A 20,181-nucleotide genomic window follows, 5' to 3' on the forward strand; every position below is an offset into this window, starting at 1 on the left:
AACACGTTATGGAAGTGAAGGGGCAAACAAAGGACAATATTAAGGCTAGAATAGATATAACTTTGTTTTGTCACCATAAAAATATAGAGTTGATTTATGTTAGATAAGAATGCACAATTACTTGTTTACTAATACCTTAAAAGTCTTTGATTTCTTGATGGATGTCATGGGGGGCGACGTCGTCTGGCGACGGCGGAGGCTCTTTGTCGTGCCTCCTATATGAGGTGTCGTGTGTTGGAAAGGGTTTTTGGATTTAATCATAAAATTATGATTAAGGTTCAGGAGTCGCCACCTAGTATTATGATCACTAGGAACCTATGGTCTACGAGAGTCTGGGTAAGGGACTGGTTGTGCAAGGGGAAGACACATCACCCCCAGTGCACCCTACCTAAGGTAAGTTGCATTGTTGTTTGATTGTTTTTCTAGGTCGAGTTTCTATTCGTTGGTCTTTTCTAAGGTTCAAGGCAGATCTCCCTTCATGAGGGAGTCTCTACCTTATCGGGTTAAATCTTAACCGTTCTAAAGTCTGAATTTTAGCATTGCATTTATTTACATCTTGTATCTTTAATACCTGAGGGTGTACTTTATCGTGTAATTTTACACCCCATAAATATTAAAGTCTACATTTAGACCCCTAAAAAGGTTGGAAATAGATTTTTGACATGTTGGCCAAATCCTAAAGGATAATCATAAACTGGTTACGATATCCATTTTTTATTTTTTTTAAACATGAAAAAGATGCATTTTTTTTTTATGAAAAATATGCTTGGAAAAATTTTAAGATTTAGCCGTATGCAACAAAATATATATTTTTTATTTTTGAAAATTCTTTGATTTTTTTTTTGAAATATTTCGGAGAAAACCGGGTATTTTAATACCGGATTTGTATTTTACAGTGTCAATATATAACCCGATATTATGCAAAATTGGTAGAAAAATATTTGAGAAAATCACAATTTTTTGAAAGGATTTTTGAATTTTTTTTTTATTATTATATATATTAATTAATTAAATATTATTTAAACATGTGGGCTGGGCCAAGCACAGGCCCAAAAACAGGTGGGCTGGCATTGGCCCAAAAAGGTTGGGCCAAACTCGGCCCAACACATTGTTTTTTAAATTTGGGGACGGGCTGGACCCGGCCCAGCCAATTGGGCTGGGCTAGGACAGGTCCAGCCCAAAGCAACTTAGTCACTAGCAGCCCAGTGACTAAGTTGCATGAGATAGTGCAACGTGAATTATAATTCACGTTGCACTGTTCTCATGCGGCAGTGGCAGAGAGGGAGAAGAATAAGAAGAGAGGAGGGAGGCTTACTTGGCGTTGAGGGAGCTCGTGGCCTGACTGGTGGCGCACGGTGTGGCTGGGGTGGTGAGGCCGGTGGCTGGCTCTGGTCGACGCTGGAAGAAGAAGAAGAAACAGAGGCCTGCGAAGGAGAAGGGAAGCTCGCAGTTGGAGCTGTTGAAGTGGCTGAGGAGAAAACTGCTACCCTGGCTGCCTTTGGGAAGGAAAAGAGCTTCTAGGCAAGGTGGTGGCCGTTGCTTCTACTATTGCCACTGTTGCCGAGGTCATAGTGGCAGAGAAGGGGGATTTTTACAGAGGAGAGTGAGAGAGGTGGTGCAACCACCACGTGAGATGGTTTGATGGCTACTGGAGGTGGGGATGATGGTGAGAAGACGAGTGATGAAGATGGTGGTGGCTGAAGGCCATGGTGGAGAGAGAAAGTAGAGAAATGATCGGTTGCAGGAAAAATGAGCAGGGAAGGCTGGTTTTCGGCCAACTTTGAGTTCAATTTTCTTTTCCCTTAGGTCATCAACGGAGCCTCTATTTATAGGCGGTGGAAGAGGGTAATCTTGTCTTCACAGGGGAATAAATTCCAGCCCTTGATTCGATTGGGAAGGATCCCAACCGTTGGCTCAAAGTAGGCATGGTGCACTGTCAATCTGCAACTGCAGGCTGCCTGAGGTGGCCTCTTTGGAGTAGTGCCACATCCGTTTATATGCCAGTGAGCCGGTGAAGACCATACCCAGACATAGAGGGATGTCTGGTGATCGGTTTCGTGCACGGTTTGGCAAATTTGGTGGACGTTAAGTGCATTAAATGCACCTGCAAAGGAGGTGACTGGACCAGTTTTTCCGGAAAAATAAAGAAGATCATCTGGTCACTCTTTTTTCTTTTTCTTTTTTTTAACTCAAAACGGCGTCGTTTTAGGTTTTAAATAGGGATTTCTTCGAAGTTCAAAGCAGTCCTCCAACTTTCACTTTATGCAATTGTACCCCTAATTGACCTAAACTTTTGATTTAATGCAATTACACCCTTGCCGAACTTCAATTGGAACCTGGATTTACGCGCCTTTTACACATTAGTCCCTAGTCTTGGATTTTTGCAATTTAACCCCTAATTGACAATTAAAATTTCAATTTCTTCAATTTAGTCCCCGGTTTTTGTCAATTAGGCCCCTATAGACCGGCGCGTTTTGCAAATTGGTCCCTGGTCTCGGATTTCTTCAATTTAACCCCTAATTGACCCAAAAACTTCAATTTTCTTGCAATTTGGCTCCTAATTTCAATCAAATAACTTGGTAAAAATTCAATTTGGTCTCTTAAAATTTCAATCTTCTCAATTAAGCCCAAATTAGACCCCCAAACTTAATTTTTCACCAATTAAGCCCCAAATAAAATTAATTTGACCCATTTAAAGTATAATTAAGTCCTTGCATTTAATTAAATCCTTCAATTGACCCAAATTAATTCTTAAACATAATTAAAATTCAATTAGCCCCATGATTAAATCAAATTGGCCTATTAAAAATTTAATTGTCATTGGACTTAATTTTTATGCAAATTCGTCCAATAATCATTTAATTTGACCTTGAATTTGCATTTTTTTCTCCATTCTTGGGCATAATGGGGTACAATTAGGCCTTGAATTTCCTCCAAAAATTGCAGCTTGATTTCCCGGCCTGCTTTCTCCACGTTGCCAGCCTTTATTTTATTTTTTTATTTTTATTTTGAAAAATAATGAATGTTTGGGGAATAACCCAGAATTGGGTTATGACAGTTGCCCTCCTCTTTACAATGCTTACGATAGAAAGTCTCGTAAGAGACTTTAGGTAGTAAGCGTTGTAAAAAAAAAGAAGAATGAAAGATGATGGACTCATCATATTGAGAAATGATGAATCATTTTGAGGGCTAGAAAGCGCACTCAAAGTAAAAACTGGAAGATTTTTCTTTTGAAAATTCAAAGATTTTGAAGTGGTCGAATTGTCATGGGTGACCTACCCAGAGAAAATTAAAAAAAAGTTTTGAGATGGTCTTATTGTAATGGGCAACCTACCCGGGTGGAAAACGCAAGGATTTTTTGGAGATTTTTTAAAATGGTGAAAAATACGAAGATTTTTCAAAGTGGTGAGAAATGCGAAGATTTTTCAAAGTGGTTTCATTGTAATGGGCAACCGGCCCAAATGGAAGATGAAAAGAGTTTTTAAAGAGGTCTGATTGTGATGGGTGACCTACCCATGTGAAAAAAATGAAATGTCTTGAAGGAATGACATGATAGGACTCAAAGGCACATTATTCAAGAGACGGGAGCTCATATGAGCGTTTGAAAAGAGATATGACTTGAAGGGGAGCGAGGGCTGAAAAGCACATTCGGAAGGAGGTAGGGTTAGAAAACACACTACCTAAGGGATGAGAGCTCAAAGGCGCACTCGAAATGAGGCAGGGTTAGAAAACGCACTACCCGTGAGGTGATGGCCCAAAGGCGCACTCGGAAAGAGGTAGGGTTAGAAAACACACTACCCAAGATGTGAGGGCTCAAAGGCACACTCAAAAAGAGGTAGGGTTGTAAGGTGCACCAGCTGGGATGTTTGATGGCTCAAGGGCGCACTCAAAGAGAAGGAAGATAGGGCTAGAAAGCACACTATCTAAATGATGAGGACTCAACAGCCCGCTCAAAAAGAGGTGATGGTGAGACACTGATCTGTCAAGGATGAAAGTAATGCATCATGATCAATATGCATGTATACTTACCTGAGAAATATAGGCCCCCCTTTTCTTCATGGAGTTTTCCTTTTCTCAAAAGTTTGAGTCTCTAATAGTAAGCTTTGATGGCTTTCATACTCTTGCTTACTCGAGCCACATCTTGTGATCTTAACCTCTAGGAAGGGTATAACATGAGCATACTTCTTTGCCCATAAATCTTTATCTGAAGAATTGTCATCTCTGCACCATGTCTCTTATTTTCTTAGAAAGGGAATCATGGAGCCAACCCTATGTGTTTTGCTGGATTGCCCTTCATTTGATCATGCCGCAAGTGTTTGTTTGGGGTTTTCTTTAGGGACAAGGTTATGTGAAATGAGATTTGGTTATTTACAAGGAGTTGTTTTTACAATGAACTTTTGGAATTTCAAAGTTATTCTTGAAAAAAAATCATTTTGATGTTTGTTTAAAACAAACTTGTTCTGAAAAATTCAAGCAATTCTCATGGATAGGTTTGCATAAATGTTGTTTTTGGTGAAAATGTGAAGTGATGTTTTGTTGGTTAAAAAGGATTTAAGATCCAGTCTGAAGGTTTCAAAGAACCAGTTTTCAAAGCATTCATTTTGATTGTATGAATAATGACTTGTTTTGCACAGGAAAGCATTGTCTGCCGATCCAGATTGCTTGCCTTTGATCAGAAAGGGCTTGATTAAGCATGTAATGTAGGCTTTGGCTCTTAGCTATGAAGAAAAAGGATATCTATTGGCTTAAAAGGTGTTTAATGGACTTTAAGACTAAGGATCACTAATGCTTATATCTCAAGCTCTCTTTTTTTTTGTCCATGTATTTCTAGACCTTGGAATTGATTTGCAAAATGGTTCACGGTACCCTCCAATGTTAGGCTTTTTCTTTTTTTGGTTTTAAGTATCACTATATTAGTGATTTTTGTGGCACACTCAAATCTTTTGGAACTCTTTCATGCCCCCCAGCTTTGTTTGGGCACTTTTGATCATTAAGGATTTTCTTTCATGCCCCCCCTTGTGTTGTTTGGGCACTTTTATCATTGAGGATTTTTTATGCCCCCAGGATTGTTTGGACACTTTTAATTATCAAGGATTTTTTGCACTTGCCCCCTAGTATAGGGTGTGATCCTAGTCAAGGTTATTTTTCAAGAAAAATGCATTAGGCTCAACAAGGGACTGCAAGGGTTTTTTAGAATTTGTGAAAGGATGATCAAAGATGGCCTTTCTTCATTTCAAATGTATACATTCAGAATCGACAAGCTTTGCTTTCTCTGATGCAAATATGCGAAATGGTTTCTCATTATTCATGCAGCCAAAACTCAGCTTTGAAGTCATTTCATGGCATTTGGGTTGTTTTTCAGGTTTTGATAGGTGTTAAGATATAACTTGAATTTTCAGAACTTGTTTGTTCGAACAAACACCAATTTGATTTTTTTATTAAAACTTTGATTTCCCAAAAATCCTTGTGAAAACTTGAGATCATGCATAGTTTTTTTAGGGGAAGCACACTAAAGAAATCTTGGCCAAACTTCAATTTTATTGAATGATAAAGGAAAATACATAAAGCATAATACTTCTTTACAACATCTAAGTTTACAGGTCTAGGTAGATCATTTCCATCCATATTAGTCAGAATTAAGGCCCCTCCAGATAAAGCCTTTTTCACCACATATGGCCCTTCGTAGTTTGGTGCCCACTTAGTTTGATCTTCTCCTGATGCTAGTGAGATCTTCTTTAACACCAAATCCCCCTCCTTAAACACCCTTGGTTTGACCTTCTTGTTGTAAGCCTTTGCTATCCTGCTTTGGTATAACTGGTGATGACAAACAGCTGCTAGTCTTCTTTCATCAATCAAGTTTAGCTGCTCAAATCTTAACCTCGCCCATTCTGATTCGTCCAGTTCTGCATCCTTCAAGATCCGCAGTGATGGGATTTCTACTTCTAAGGGCATAACTGCCTCCATTCCATACACTAAAGAATATGGGGTTGCCTTTGTAAAAGTTCTAATTATGGTGCGGTACGCATGAAGTGCGTATGAGAGCATCTCATGCCAATCCTTGTAAGTGACCACCATTTTTTGGATGATCTTCTTGAGATTCTTATTGGCTGCTTCCACTACCCCATTCATCTTTGGTCTATAAGGGGAAGAATTAAGGTGTTTAATCTTCCACTTGGTGCATAGTTTGTCAATCAGCTTCCCATTAAAATTCTGAGCGTTATCAGTTACCAATCTTGCTGGCAAACCATAACGACAGACCAAATCCTTTTCAATGAATCTCTTGACTACTTTCTGTGTTACATGGGCGTAAGAATTGGCTTCTACCCATTTGGTGAAATAGTCGATGGCCACCAGAATAAATCTATGTCCATTGCTCGCTTTAGGGTTGATTGGCCATATAACATCCAAACCCCACATATCAAAAGGACAAGGTGAGATCATATTGAACAGAGGTGTTGGAGGCGCATTTATTCTATCACCATATATCTGACACTTATGGCATTTTCTCACATAGTCTATACAATCTCTCTCCATGATCAACCAGAAATATCCTGACCTTTGTATTTACTTTGCCATTGTATGCCCATTAGCATGTGTAGCACAAATCCCCTTATGGACTTCTTTTAATGTTTGTTCAATCTCATTTTCATTCAGACACCTGAGTAGGGTACCATCAAATGACCTTTTATATAAAATTTCTCCATCTAAGTAAAAATTCATGGTCATTCTCCTCAAAGTCTTTTAATCTGTCTTGGAAATCCCTTGAGGGTATTCTCGATGTTGGAGAAACTTCGATGTCATTATACCATGGTTTCCCATCTGGAGATTCTTCAATTAAGCAACAATGGGCTTGGAAGCTTCTGACTTCGATATCTATTGGCTGGATCTTGCTTCTGATATCGACTTGTGTCATTGAAGCTAAGGTTGTCAGGGCATCAGCAAACTGATTCTTATCTCTACTTATATGGGTGAATTTGATCTCCTCAAATTCATTGGCTAACCTCAAGAGATAATTTTGATACAGCTTCAATTTCTCATCCTTGGTTTGCCACTCACCTTTGACTTGGCAGATGATTAGTAAGGAATCCCCGAAGACCTCAAGCTTCTTGGCTTTAAGTTCTAAAGCCACTTCCAAGCCAATAATGCAGGCTTCATACTCGGCCGTATTATTGGTACATTCAAACAGTAACCTTGCTGAAACAGGATACTGCTTATTTTCTGGGGAAATTACTACCGCACCTGCCCCATTTCCTGATACATTTACTACACCATCAAAGTAAAGGGTCCACATATCGCTTTCCCCGCCTCTATTCTCGATTACTATCACATCTTCATCTGGGAGGTCAAAGTTTAGAGGCTCATAGTTTTTCATAGCATGATCTGCAAGATGATCGGCGATTACGCTTCCTTTTACAGCTTTTCTTGTCATAAAGACAATGTCATATTCTGTCAACAACACTTGCCACCTTGCTATTCTACTTGACAGGTAAGGTTTTTCACATATATACTTGAGCGGATCTAATTTTGAAATCAACCAGGTTGTGTAGTACAACATATACTGCCTGAGTCTTTTCGCACTCCAAACCAAGGCACAACACAACCTTTCAATTGTTGTGTATCTTGACTCACAGTCATTGAATTTTTTATTCAAGTAGTAAATAGCTTGCTCTTTCCTTCCTGACTCATCATGTTGTCCCAGTACACAACCCATAGTTGTTTCTGTTACTGTCAAATACAAGATCAAAGGTCTCCCTAGTGTTGGAGGTCTAGCAGCGGTGGATTTTGCAAGTACCTCTTTATTTTATCAAAGGCTTCCTGACAGTCATTGTCCCATACTCCAGGATTTTTCTTCCTGAGCAAGCAAAAAATTGGCTCACAGGTCACTGTTAGCTAAGATATAAACCGAGCTATGTAATTTAGGCGCCCAAGGAAACTTCTTACTTCCTTTTCTGTCTTAGGTGCAGGCATCTCCTGAATAGCTTTGGCTTTATCAGGATCAACTTCTATTCCTTGATCACTTACTATGAAGCCCAGCAATTTTCCTGTTTTTACCCCGAATAAGCATTTTGCAGGGTTCAACTTTAATTGGAATTTTTGCAGCCTTTCAAATAGTCTCCTTAATACTTGCACATGATCTTCTTCCTTCTTTGATTTCGCAAGTATGTCATCCACATAAACCTCCACTTCTCGGTGCATCATATCATGGAATAGGGTAACCATTGCCTTTGATATGTGGCTCCGACATTCTTCAATCCGAATGGCATTACTTTATAGCAGAATGTCCCCCACGGTGTGACAAAGGTGGTCTTCTCTTTGTCTTCTTCCGCCATTCTTATCTGGTTATAGCCAGAGAATCCATCCATGAAAGAATACGTAGCATTTCTTGCAGCATTATCAACTAAAATGTCTATGTGAGGTAAAGGAACATCATCTTTTGGGCTCGCTTTATTCAAATCTCTATAGTCCACACACACCCAGATCTTGCCATCCTTTTTTGGGACTACAACCACATTAGCTACCCATTGAGGATATTGGACCACATCTAGAAACCTTGCATCCCACTGTTTTTGAATCTCAGCCTTTACCTTGAGCAACATGTCTGGGCGCATTCGCCTGGTTTTCTGCTTAACTGGTTTGCTTCCTTCTATTAAGGGAATTTTATGTACTACTATGTCAGTATCTAGACCGGGCATATCTGCATAAGTCCAGGTAAAAACATCTGCATATTCACGTAAAAGAGAGACTAGTTTATTTCTTTCTTCAGTTGTAACAAGGGTGCCAATCTTTAGTTCCTTCTTTTCTTGCTCATTTCCCAAGTTGATGACTTCTAGTTTCTCACTAGCAGGTTCCCAGGACTTCTCGGAGTTTTCTACCAACCTAGTAAATTCTTTTATATCTTCTTCCTCCCATTCTTCATCGCCCATTGCAACCATATTATCAAAGTTTGGCCAATTATTCTTAGTGCAGTGGTTTTGTGAATCGATGGAACTTTCAGGATTCCTGAAAGTGCAAGGTGTGCTCATGTAAGTGTGACTCGTGAAAGGATAAAAGGATGAAGACACATTGGACACAAGAAAATGCATGATCTCATTAAAACAAAATTGCTCGGTTAACATAGAAAATCTTGTGGTATCATGAGCTAAACAAGATCAATTACTTTTTAAACACAATAGGAGCAATCTCCATCTTCCAATTCTGGTACACCTCTCCTTCAGCCAATCTTCGCATAAAAAATCTTGCAAGGGGTTCGTCAATGGTGTGAATGGAAAGCTGTGGTAGAACTTCATCCTTCACTTCTAGATCCGCTTCCTCTATATGTTTTCCTTCTTGGCTCTCTAGGGTACTGATGTGGAGATCTACTATGCCGGATCTAATCACTTCTGTAGCCCTTGGGAAAGATACTTGGAGCGATGGGACGACAAATTCCTCTTCTTCTGGCTCTCTTCCTTCAATCCTTGTCATTCTTGCCTCCTTTCTAATCTGGGCAACTCGTTTGTAGTCATCTTTCTTGGGCTTATATCCAAGCCCAAATCTTTGATCTACACTCTTTAGCTTGATTGGGCCAGTTTTAGATATTGGAAAGGAGCCCCATTCTTCAGAAAGCATCTGGCAGCCATTTTTGCCGCTTCATGGATTTTGGGCTTTCTCAGCACTGCACCTTCAGGAACCCATTCCATATTCACAATTTCAAATGCATGAATATCCCCATCTCTACAATCTTCCACTTCAATGAAGGGTATGGCTATATTTTTTATCATGGAAACTGTCTCTTCAGCTTTGACAGTTATCAATATTCCATTCATAATATATTTTAAACACTGGTGTAGTGAAGAAGCCACTGCTCCAGCTGCATGAATCCACGGCCTCCCTAATAATATGTTGTAAGATGGGTGAATGTCCATTACTTGTAATGTTATCAGGAACATCTGCGGCCCTACATATAGCTCCACTTCTAAGGTCCCAATTATCTGTCTTGGCGAACCATCATATGCTCTCGCCATCAATGTGCTAGGTTTCATATGTGACTCATCGATAGGCATTTCTTTCAACATATGCCTTGGTAGGACGTTCAGTGCAGAACCGTTATTGATGAGTACCTTTCCGATTAGAATATCCTTACACCGCACTGTAATGTATAGTGGCTTGTTATGCCCGGTACCATCAGGACCCAATTCATCTTCAGTGAAGTATACATAATTCGAGGCTTGGATTCTTCCCACCAAATGTTCCATAGCTTCTTGATTGATGTCATGAGGAACGTATGCCTCATTCAATACCTTCTGTAGGGCCTTCCTATATGGCTCAGAGCTTAGAATTAAAGACAACAATGATATTCTTGCTGGAGTTTTCTTAAGCTGTTCAACAACACTATATTCACTGTGTTTCATCAACTTCAAGAATTCATTAGTTTCCTCTTCCGTAACAGGTTTGTTTATTTCCTCGGTCACGTCAACCCCCTCTTTACCCTTAGCTTTTCTTTGTTTTTCCAATTCTTCTGGAGTGAAACATCTACCGCTACGGGTTAATCCTCTAATTTCTACTTGAAAAACAGGCAGATGCTGAGTGCTTTTAAAGGAACACCCATAGTCATGAGGTAAGGCATTGTAATTCCCTTTATGTGCCACTACTGGTTTGGATAAGACTAGTTTGGGTGGTTTTCCCGTAACAAATTGTACTCGACATACCTCTTTATTTGGTGCTTCCATCATGGACACCTCCTCACCTGTTGCTTTCTCGATTCGTAGCAATCCACGACTCATCATCTGTATCACTTTTTGGTGAAAGCCCTCACATTGGCTAATCACATGGCCTTCTATATTATGATGTTCACAGCACTTCTCGCTACCTTCTTTGTACCTTGCATCTACCATCATTTGGTAGATCTTATCCATTGGCACCTTCAAGATTTTTGAGTGTTCTATTTCTAACATGTTTACAGACCCACTACCTGAAGCATGATTGGGTAAAGGGTTCATATTCACATTAGGGGCTTCTTCAAATGTTATCCATCCTACCTTGATCAATTGCAGAAGCTTTCTCTTGAAGGCGTTGCAAGTATGGATGTTATGCCCAGCTACACCGGCATGGTATACGCAGGTAAGATCTGGCTTATACCAGCTAGGGTAAGGCGGTTGTAGGGGTGCCAAAGGTACGGGGGCTACTTGTCTGATACTTAGTAGCCTTTGGTACATTTCATTCAGGGGTAATGGCAATGGAGGCAATTGTTCTTGGGTTCTTTGGTAGTTCTTTTTGGGGAAACTTTCAGCTTGGTTTTTTACTTGGTGGTTTTGGGGTTCAGGTTTTTTGGTTGGGATCGGGAAGTTGAAATTGGTATTGGTAATTTGGGATGAAAGGGATGGAGTGTTATATATTTGAAATTAGCCTTTCTTGCTTTTATAGCTACTTTCGACATGATCAATCTCCCTCTTTTTTACTCCAAAACCCTTTTTTTCCATGGGTGCAGAGATTCTCCCGCTCTTTACCCCTTGCTCTATTCGTTCTGCTACTGCCACAGCATCAGTGAATTGTTGAGCCGAACTACCCATCACGTGTTCGTAGTATGGCGCTTTTAGTGTGTTAGCAAACAGAGCAACCATTTCCTTTTCTAGGAGAGGGGGGTGTACCTGTGCTGCCAAATCTCTCCATCTCTCGGCATACTCCCTTATACTCTCTTTGTCTCCTTTCTCCAGATTAGATAGACTGGTTCTATCCGGAGCAATATCCATGTTGTATTTGTATTGCTTGATGAAAGCATCTACGAGATCCTTCCATGTATGAATCCTGGTATTATCCAACCTCATATACCAGCTCAATGTTGCTTCACTCAAGCTGTCTTGGAAGAAGTGCATCAGTAGCTTCTCATCGTGTACTACTTCTGCCATTTTATTGCAATAAGATTTGAGATGGGTAATAGGGCATTGAGTTCCGGTATATTTGATAAATTCAGGAACTTGAAATTTCTTTGGTACCACCATATTAGGGACTAGACATATTTTTGCGGCTCGTACTGGGTTATATAAGTCTACTTCTTTAATGGCCCTAATCCTGGCCTCTAATGCTGCCATCTTGTCTTGATTAATGTCATCAAATGGCTTGGTTTTGTGAGACTCATTAGCAAATGCATATGCGACTGCAGGTGTTGGTACTGGTGTTGTTGACTGCACAAATGCTGGATTGTGTCGGGGCTCCTGTGCTTGTTCTCCTATTATTTCTTCAGGTTGATTTGCTGGGAAAATGGCTGGTCTAGTGGAAGGGCCTTCACTAGAGGTATTCCTTAGTGCTTGCTCGAGTAAGCTGGTGAGGCAAGCCACACTAACCTTCAGAGAATCCAACTCTTCTTGGAAATGAGCTTCACGGTAAGCACGCTCTTCGTCTTCCATCTTCCTTGCTCGAAGTCGGGTGTTGTAGACTCTTTGAGGACCTATATTTTGACCTGGCGTATGCATGTGTGTTATAATGAATGAATGTATGAATATGAATGCAAAATGAAAAAGATGCATGTATATGGATTAAAGAGTTAATCCATGACTTCCTTTGTCAAATACAAGTAGAATCTAAAGTCTGATATACTCAATGAGGTTTTACACCAAGTCCTTTGATTGATTGAATTCCATACACATTACAAAAGTTCAAAAGTAGGCTTAGGCCTATACAGATGGTTCATACAAAGTGTCTTTATTCAAATGTTATTCCTCTATTGGCTACATTCCTGATGAAAGAGGAAACTTCATTCAAATACTCTTCATATCTATGACGGCTGTTGCCAATCTTGGAAGCCTTCACTCGTAGCTCATTTGCCTTTCGAGCCACCATGTCAATTAGCCTGTCAGTTTGTTCAATCTTGTAATGGAACAAGGTGTTATCTTGAAGCAGTGTTCCATTACTAACGGCTAATGATTCATTGTTTTTCTCCAAGATTTGAACCATCTTTTCCAATTGTTGAATCTGTTTTCTGGCCCTTTGCAATTCCTCCTTCTCTATATCAAGCTCGGTTGTCTTAGTGTTTAGCTGTACATCGAGACTGCTGATATAGTCTTGCCATTCCTCAAACTGTTCTTGCATCTTCCTTGCTTCTTCCTCTCGGGACTCAAGCTCGGCTTGTATATCAGAAACTCGGTTTCTCATACCATTTATTTTGTCCAGGTATTCCTTCATGCCTGACTCAGCTATCCTCCTTGCTTCTCTCTCATCTTCAGCCTGTATCCGATATCGAGTTCTTAAGCTTCTTTCTTCTTCAATGGTGAGATCGGCTAATCTGTTCTTCTTTTTTTCAGCTTCCCATTTTAATTGATATTGGTCCTTTTCTTTCTTCAGAGAAGCTATTGTCTCTTTGTTAGCAGACTTTTTACTTTCTGAGGCCCTTTTTAGAGTCACCAATTCCTACTCCACCATTACATGCTTGTTTACCAACTCGTCATTTGCTCATCTTTTTCCTTCAATTGTTGATCTAGAGAAGCCTTTATCTCTTCTTCTTTCAAAAGTTGGTTCTCCAGGAATTTCTGATGATTTTTGCTATTGCTGAGCTCAATCCTCAGCTTATCCAATTCTTTTTGGAGATCTTCCTCATTGTTGACCCTTTTTCTTTTGAGCTCCAATGTCACAGATGGTTTATCTTGGGCTCTTCTTTGCTCTTTTGCCTCTTGAAGTATCTTAAATGAGCTGCCACTCCTCCATATTGAATATGCAGGGCTAACTGAGAACTCTTTTTGATGCTCTTCCTTATAGACCAAAACAGGCTGCTTCCAGTCATTTCTGATGGCATCTAACATATCCAAAGAGCTAGCTTCTTTAAACAGACCGGTGTACTCGGCTAACTCCCGAGTTCTTGGCACGTATTGTACTCCTCCAAACTGTCTGGCCACCAATGAGGGTGAGTAACTGATATATCCAGTTAAGCCAATCAATAGAACCTATGCTTTGTCACCACAACCCATGAGGTAAGATGAACCGCTTACCCAAGGAGCTCTCCATCTAAAATTACTTTGGGGAAGTACTTGGTATTTCCTTACCCATGCCTTTTCATCCAAATCACTCCATTCTTTAGTCAGCACCAACTCAAGAGGCCTCATGTTAAACCACCAAAAATTATTGAAGACTTCTTTTGAAGTTTCCAAATGACTAGCTATCCACATGAATAAGAGAGGAATACAGCATCGCATCGCCCCTTTCCCATGCAGTCTGCAATGATTTAGAGATAGGAAGGTTTCAGCTAAGATGGCTGAAGTAGGGTTATTCTTTGTCTGTTTAAATTCAAGGAAAGCGTTAGCAGCTTCAATGATAATAATTCCAGCGGCTTCCGAAGGAAACAGAAACAGCCCAAAGATGGCGAAAGCAATTATCTGATATCTTTCTTCACCTAACTTCCCTTTTTCTTTATCCGTCTTCAATTTACTCTCGATCATTTTCCATTTGAACCCTCTATTGGATGTCATGTATCGATCAACTTGGTCTAAATATAGAAGTTTTGCAACTGCTGCAGCTGTACTCTCAATTCTTTGCCTGAAGTACACTTTGTAAGGGTCATTTGGGAAACTCAAGATCTGGGCATACTCTTCAAGAGTAGGGGTCATATCAACATCCCTGAAGGTGAAACACCTGTAGCTCAGATCCCAGAAATGCATCAAGGCTTTGACTGCTGAAATCTGGACAGGAATTCTTACTAGATGAGCGATTCTTCCATACTTTTTCTCAAACAGATTCTCATCTATATATCCCAGAATTGGGGCCAACTTCTTTATGCTGTCTATGGAGCAGTGCACTTTGGTTATGTGTGGTAATTCTTCAACCTTGGTTCTTGAGCAATCCCCTTCGACTAATTGCATCATCTCAAATCTTTCCCCGTATTCTGAAAAGGTAATGGAAGTCATGGTCTTAGCTCAAGAATCCTGCAGAGTTTAAACAAGTTCTAGGTTATTATATGAGGGATATGTTTTCTAACTGGTCTCAAGAGGTCTATGAACTACCCAGTGACAACCTTTCGTGAAGGCAGTATAGGGGTTTACAAGGGATGGTTGGGGCACTGTGTGACCGCCATCACCGAGTAAACACTCAGCTCATAGTTGGATGTTTCACGAATCTGAACCCCGACTGAAAGTCATGAGGCAGACCGTTACTCCCCACCAAACTTAGAATTGGGTTTATTCGCAAAATTAAAATGCATGCTAAAACAGTAAAATGCAAGCTAAAATTAAAGACCAACAAAAAGGCTAGCAATCAAACAAGCAAAGCTTAGTCTGACCAGACAAGAAGGCGTCCCCAGTGGAGTCCCCATCCTATCGCGGGGGGCGCGACGTCGTCTGGCGACAGCGGAGGCTCTTTGTCGTGCCTCCTATATGAGGTGTCGTGTGTTGGAAAGGGTTTTTGGATTTAATCATAAAATTATGATTAAGGTTCAGGAGTCGCTACCTAGTATTATGGTCACTAGGAACCTATAGTCTGCGAGAGTCTATGTAAGGGACTGGTTGTGCAAGGGGAAGACGCATCACCCCCGTGCACCCTACCTAAGGTAAGCTGCATTGTTGTTTGATTGTTTTTCTAGGTTGAGTTTCTATTCGTTGGTCTTTTCTAAGGTTCAAGACAGATCTCCCTTCATGATGGAGTCTCTACCTTATCGGGTTAAATCTTAACCATTCTAAAATCTGAATTTTAGCATTGCATTTATTTACATCTTGTATCTTTAATACCTGAGGGTGTACTTTATCGTATAATTACACCCCATAAATATTAAAGTCTACATTTAGACCCCTAACAAGGTTGAAAAGAGATTTTTGACATGTTGGCCAAATCCTAAAGGATAATAATAAACTGGTTACAATATTCATTTTTATTTTTTTTAAACATGAAAACGATGCATTTTTTTTTATGAAAAATATGCTTGGAAATATTTTAGGATTTAGCCGTATGCAACAAAATATATTTTTTTTATTTTTGAAAATGCTATGATTTTTAAAAAAAAATATTTCGGAGAAAACCGGGTATTTTAATACCAGATTTGTATTTTATAGTGTAAATATACAACCTGATATTATGCAAAATTAATACAAAAATATTTGAGAAAATCACAATTTTTTGAAAGGATTTTTGAAATTTTTTTTTTATTTTTTTATTATTATTATTATTATTTTATTATATATATATATATTAATTAATTATTTAAACATGTGGGCTGGGCCAAGCACAGGCCCAAAAACAGGTGGGTTGGCATTAGCCCAAAAAGGTTGGGCCGAACTCGGCCCAACATATTGTTTTTTAAATTTAGGGACGGGCTGGGCTAGGACAGGTCCAGCCCAAAGCAACTTAGTCACTGGCAGCCCAGTGACTAAGTTGCATAAGATAGTGCAACGTGAATTATAATTCACGTTGCATTGTTCTCATACGGCAGTGGCAGAGAGGGAGAAGAATAAGAAGAGAGGAGGGAGGCTTACCTAGCGTTAAGGGAGCTCGTGGCCTGACTGGTGGCGCACGGTGTGGCTGGGGTGGTGAGGCCGATGGCTGGCTCTGGTCGCCGCTGGAAGAAGAAGAAGAAACAGAGGCCTGCGAAGGAGAAGGGAAGCTCGCAGTTGGAGCTGTTGGAGTGGCTGAGGAGAAAGCTGCTACCCTGGCTGCCTTTGGGAAGGAAAAGAGCTTCTGGGCAAGGTGGTGGCCGCTGCTTCTGCTGTTGCCGCTGCTGCCGAGGTCACAGTGGCAGAGAAGGGGGATTTTTACAGAAGAGAGAGAGAGAGAGAGAGGTGGTGCAACCACCACGTGAGATGGTTTGATGGATACTGGAGGTGGGGATGATAGTGAGAAGACGGGTGATGAAGATGGTGGTGGCTAAAGGCCACGGTGGAGAGAGAAAGCAGAGAAAGGATTGGTTGCAGGAAAAATGAGCAGGGAAGGCTGGTTTTCGGCCAACTTTGAGTTCGATTTTCTTCTCCCTCAGGTCATCAACGAAGCCTCTATTTATAGGCGGTGGAAGAGGGTAATCTTGTCTTCACAGGGGAATAAATTCCAGCCCTTGATTCGATTGGGAAGGATCCCAACCGTTGGCTCAAAGTAGGCATGGTGCACTGTTAATCTGCAGCTGCAGGCTGCCTGAGGTGGCCTCCTTGGAGTGGTGCCACATCCGTTTATGTGCCAGTGAGCCGGTGAAGACCATACCCAGACGTAGAGGGATGTCTTGTGATCGGTTTTGTGCACGGTTTGGCAAATTTGGTGGATGTTAAGTGCATTAAATGCACCTGCAAAGGAGGTGACTGGACCAGTTTTTCCGGAAAAATAAAGAAGATAATGAATAGTGACCAGACGACGCGTCGTCTGGTCCCTCTTTTTTCTTTTTCTTTTTCTTTTTTTTTTAACTCAAAACAGCGCCGTTTTAGGTTTTAAATAGGGATTTCTTCGAAGTTCAAAGCAATCCTCCAACTTTCACTTTTATGCAATTGTACCTCTAATTGACCTAAACTTTTGATTTAATGCAATTACACCCTTGCCGAACTTCAATTGGAACCCTGGATTTACGCGCCTTTTACACATTAGTCCCTGGTCTCGAATTTTTGCAACTTAACCCCTAATTGACAATTAAACTTTCACTTTATTCAATTTAGTCCCCGGTTTTTGTCAATTAGGCCCCTATAGTCCGGCGCCTTTTGCAAATTGGTCCCTGGTCTCGGATTTCTTCAATTTAACCCCTAATTGACCTCAAAACTTCAATTTTCTTGCAATTTGGCTCCTAATTTCAATCAAATAACTTGGTAAAAAATAAATTTGGTCTCTTAAAATTCTAATTTTCTCAATTAAGCCCAAATTAGGCCCCAAAACTTAATTTTTCACCATTTAAGCCCAAAATAAAATTAATTTGACCCATTTAAAGTATAATTAAGTCCTTGCACTTAATTAAATCCTTCAATTGGACCCAAATTAATTCTTAAACATAATTAAAATTCAATTAGGCCCATGATTAAATCAAATTGGCCTATTAAAAATTTAATTATGTCATTGGACTTAATTTTTATGCAAATCGTCCAATAATCATTTAATTTGACCTTGAATTTGCATTTTTTTTCTCCATTCTTGGGCATAATGGGGTACAATTAGGCCTTGAATTTCCTCCAAAAATTGCAGCTTGATTTCCCGGCCTGCTTTCTCCACGTTACCAGCCTTTATTTTATTTTTTTATTTTTATATTGAAAAATAATGAATTTTTAAGGAATAACCCAGAATTGGGTTATGACAATGGACATGCCTCGAACATATCTAAGTTAATTGATTTAGAAGATTGTAGATTATATAGAATGAAGAGCTATGACTTCCATATATTTATACAAACACTCATTTCATTAGCTTATCTGGATTTATTGCCAAAAAGGATATGAGATGCACTTATGGAGATCAATCACTTCTTTAGAGATATAACATATGGAGATGCTTGAAATGAATATTGTCCAAATAATATGTAAACTTAAGATGATGTTTTCTCCATTGTTTTTCGACTCGATAGAGCATTTACCTATAGATTTACCGTTTGAGGAAAAAGTTGGAGGCCCAGTCCAATATAGATGGATTTATCGATTCGAGAGGTTAGGGATTACGCATGCATCGTGTCATAACCCAATTTTGGGTTATTCCCCGATTCACATTTTTTCTCTATTTAAAAAATACAAAAAAATCAAAAATATTATAAAAAAGTATAACAGTGAAAAGAGGATGTCAGAACACTCAGAAAATGGTCAAAAATTAGTTAAGGAGGTTCAAAAATTCAAAGATTAAAATTTGACAGTATTTTGTTGACTGGTGAGAGCTCTGTTGACAAAGAAAATTCAATTTGAGGAAGAAAAGTTCAAAATTAGACATTTATAGACTCAATTAAAGGTTTAATTGAATTTATGGAGGGTTTGATTGCAAGAAAAATTGATTTTGAAGTTAATTTAGGCTTTAATCGGAAGAAATTAAAGTTCTGGGGTCAAATTATAATTTTTGAGAGTTAATTTGGTAAAATCAGGGGCTTAATTGCATAAATATTGAAGTTTAATGGCCAATTAGGGACTTAATTAAAGAAATGTGAAACCAAGGACCAAAATGAAAAACGCGCTTAAATAGAGGGGCTGTAATTAAACCGAATCAGGGGCCAAATTGAAGAAATTAGAAGTTTATTGATGAATTGAGGGTCAAATTGCATAAATTCAAGACCAAGGACCAATGTGAAAAAGGAGGTCAATTTTAGGGCCGCTGTTTGATTTTTGGCAGGAATGCAATTGCATTGATTTTTAAATCAAAATTGCAATTTAGGACTTGATTGAACAAATTACAAATTGAAGACTAATTTGGACTTTGACATAAGTTTTTGCCGCCTTTTTCTTTTAAATGAAACGACGTGTTTTGTCCAAAACGGCGTCGTTTCATACATTGTTCATTAAAAAAAAGCACAAGAGAAGCAGAAGAGGCGGAAGACCGAAAGAAAAGAAAAAAAAAGAAAAGAAAAGGAGGGAGAATGGTCTGAAGACCGAAAGAAAAAAAGAAGAGAAAAATAGAGAAAAACGCAGAGAAGGGAAGAAGACGGACCGCCGCCTGGAACCACCGCCACCGGTGGCCATCACTGACGACTGAGGCTTCTCCAGGTAAACCCTCCTCCCCTTTTTCTGTTGCTTTTATTTCTTCCCTTGCCATGCAAGACGTGCACGGTGCACGTCTCTCCAGGCGAGGCGAAGCTGGTTAATGTGCTCATGCACAGTAACCAGCTGATGTGAGCCCAGCCCAGCCCATGGATCTTGGGTCGACTCTGATCCAGCCCAACAATGGTGGGTCGGGTCCGGCCTAGTAAAATATATATATGTTTAAATTTTTGTGATTTCCACACGTTTTGTTTTACGCTATTTTGTTTAATATCGGTTTGTTATTTACGTCGTAAAATTATAAAAATCCGGTATTAAAATACCCGGTTTTCATCAAAATTTCCAAAATACAAAAAAAATTAAAAAAAAATATTTTTATGCATACGGCCAAGTGTCTTAAAGCTAAAAAAATCATATTGTGTTTTTCATACACCAAAAAACAATGTTTTAGCATGCATTTTGGCTTTAATAACTAGTTTATTAAAAGTCAAGAGAACATTGGCCAAAATTTCAAAAACAACAAAAATTTTAATTTGTTTGTCTTTTAGTATCCGGGGTACGACATTACACGTAATACGTATTCTGGATATTAATT

General features: G+C 39.4%; 1 protein-coding gene across 1 annotated transcript; it reads right to left on the reverse strand.

Annotated features, from left to right (window-relative positions):
* Nucleotides 1–3,825: 3,825 nt before the first annotated feature.
* LOC127905678 (uncharacterized) lies at nt 3,826–11,192 on the reverse strand. The gene is made up of 7 exons (XM_052455430.1): nt 9,659–11,192; nt 9,158–9,593; nt 8,268–9,000; nt 7,942–8,178; nt 6,807–7,792; nt 5,576–6,556; nt 3,826–3,979 (listed from the first exon to the last, which is right to left on the reverse strand). The coding sequence occupies exons 1-7, from the start codon at nt 11,190–11,192 to the stop codon at nt 3,826–3,828; spliced, it is 5,061 nt and encodes a 1,686-aa protein (XP_052311390.1).
* Between the last annotated feature and the right edge of the window lie 8,989 nt (nt 11,193–20,181).

This window comes from Populus trichocarpa, chromosome 8, assembly GCF_000002775.5.
Source record: "Populus trichocarpa isolate Nisqually-1 chromosome 8, P.trichocarpa_v4.1, whole genome shotgun sequence".
NCBI classification, from domain to species: Eukaryota; Viridiplantae; Streptophyta; class Magnoliopsida; order Malpighiales; family Salicaceae; genus Populus; species Populus trichocarpa.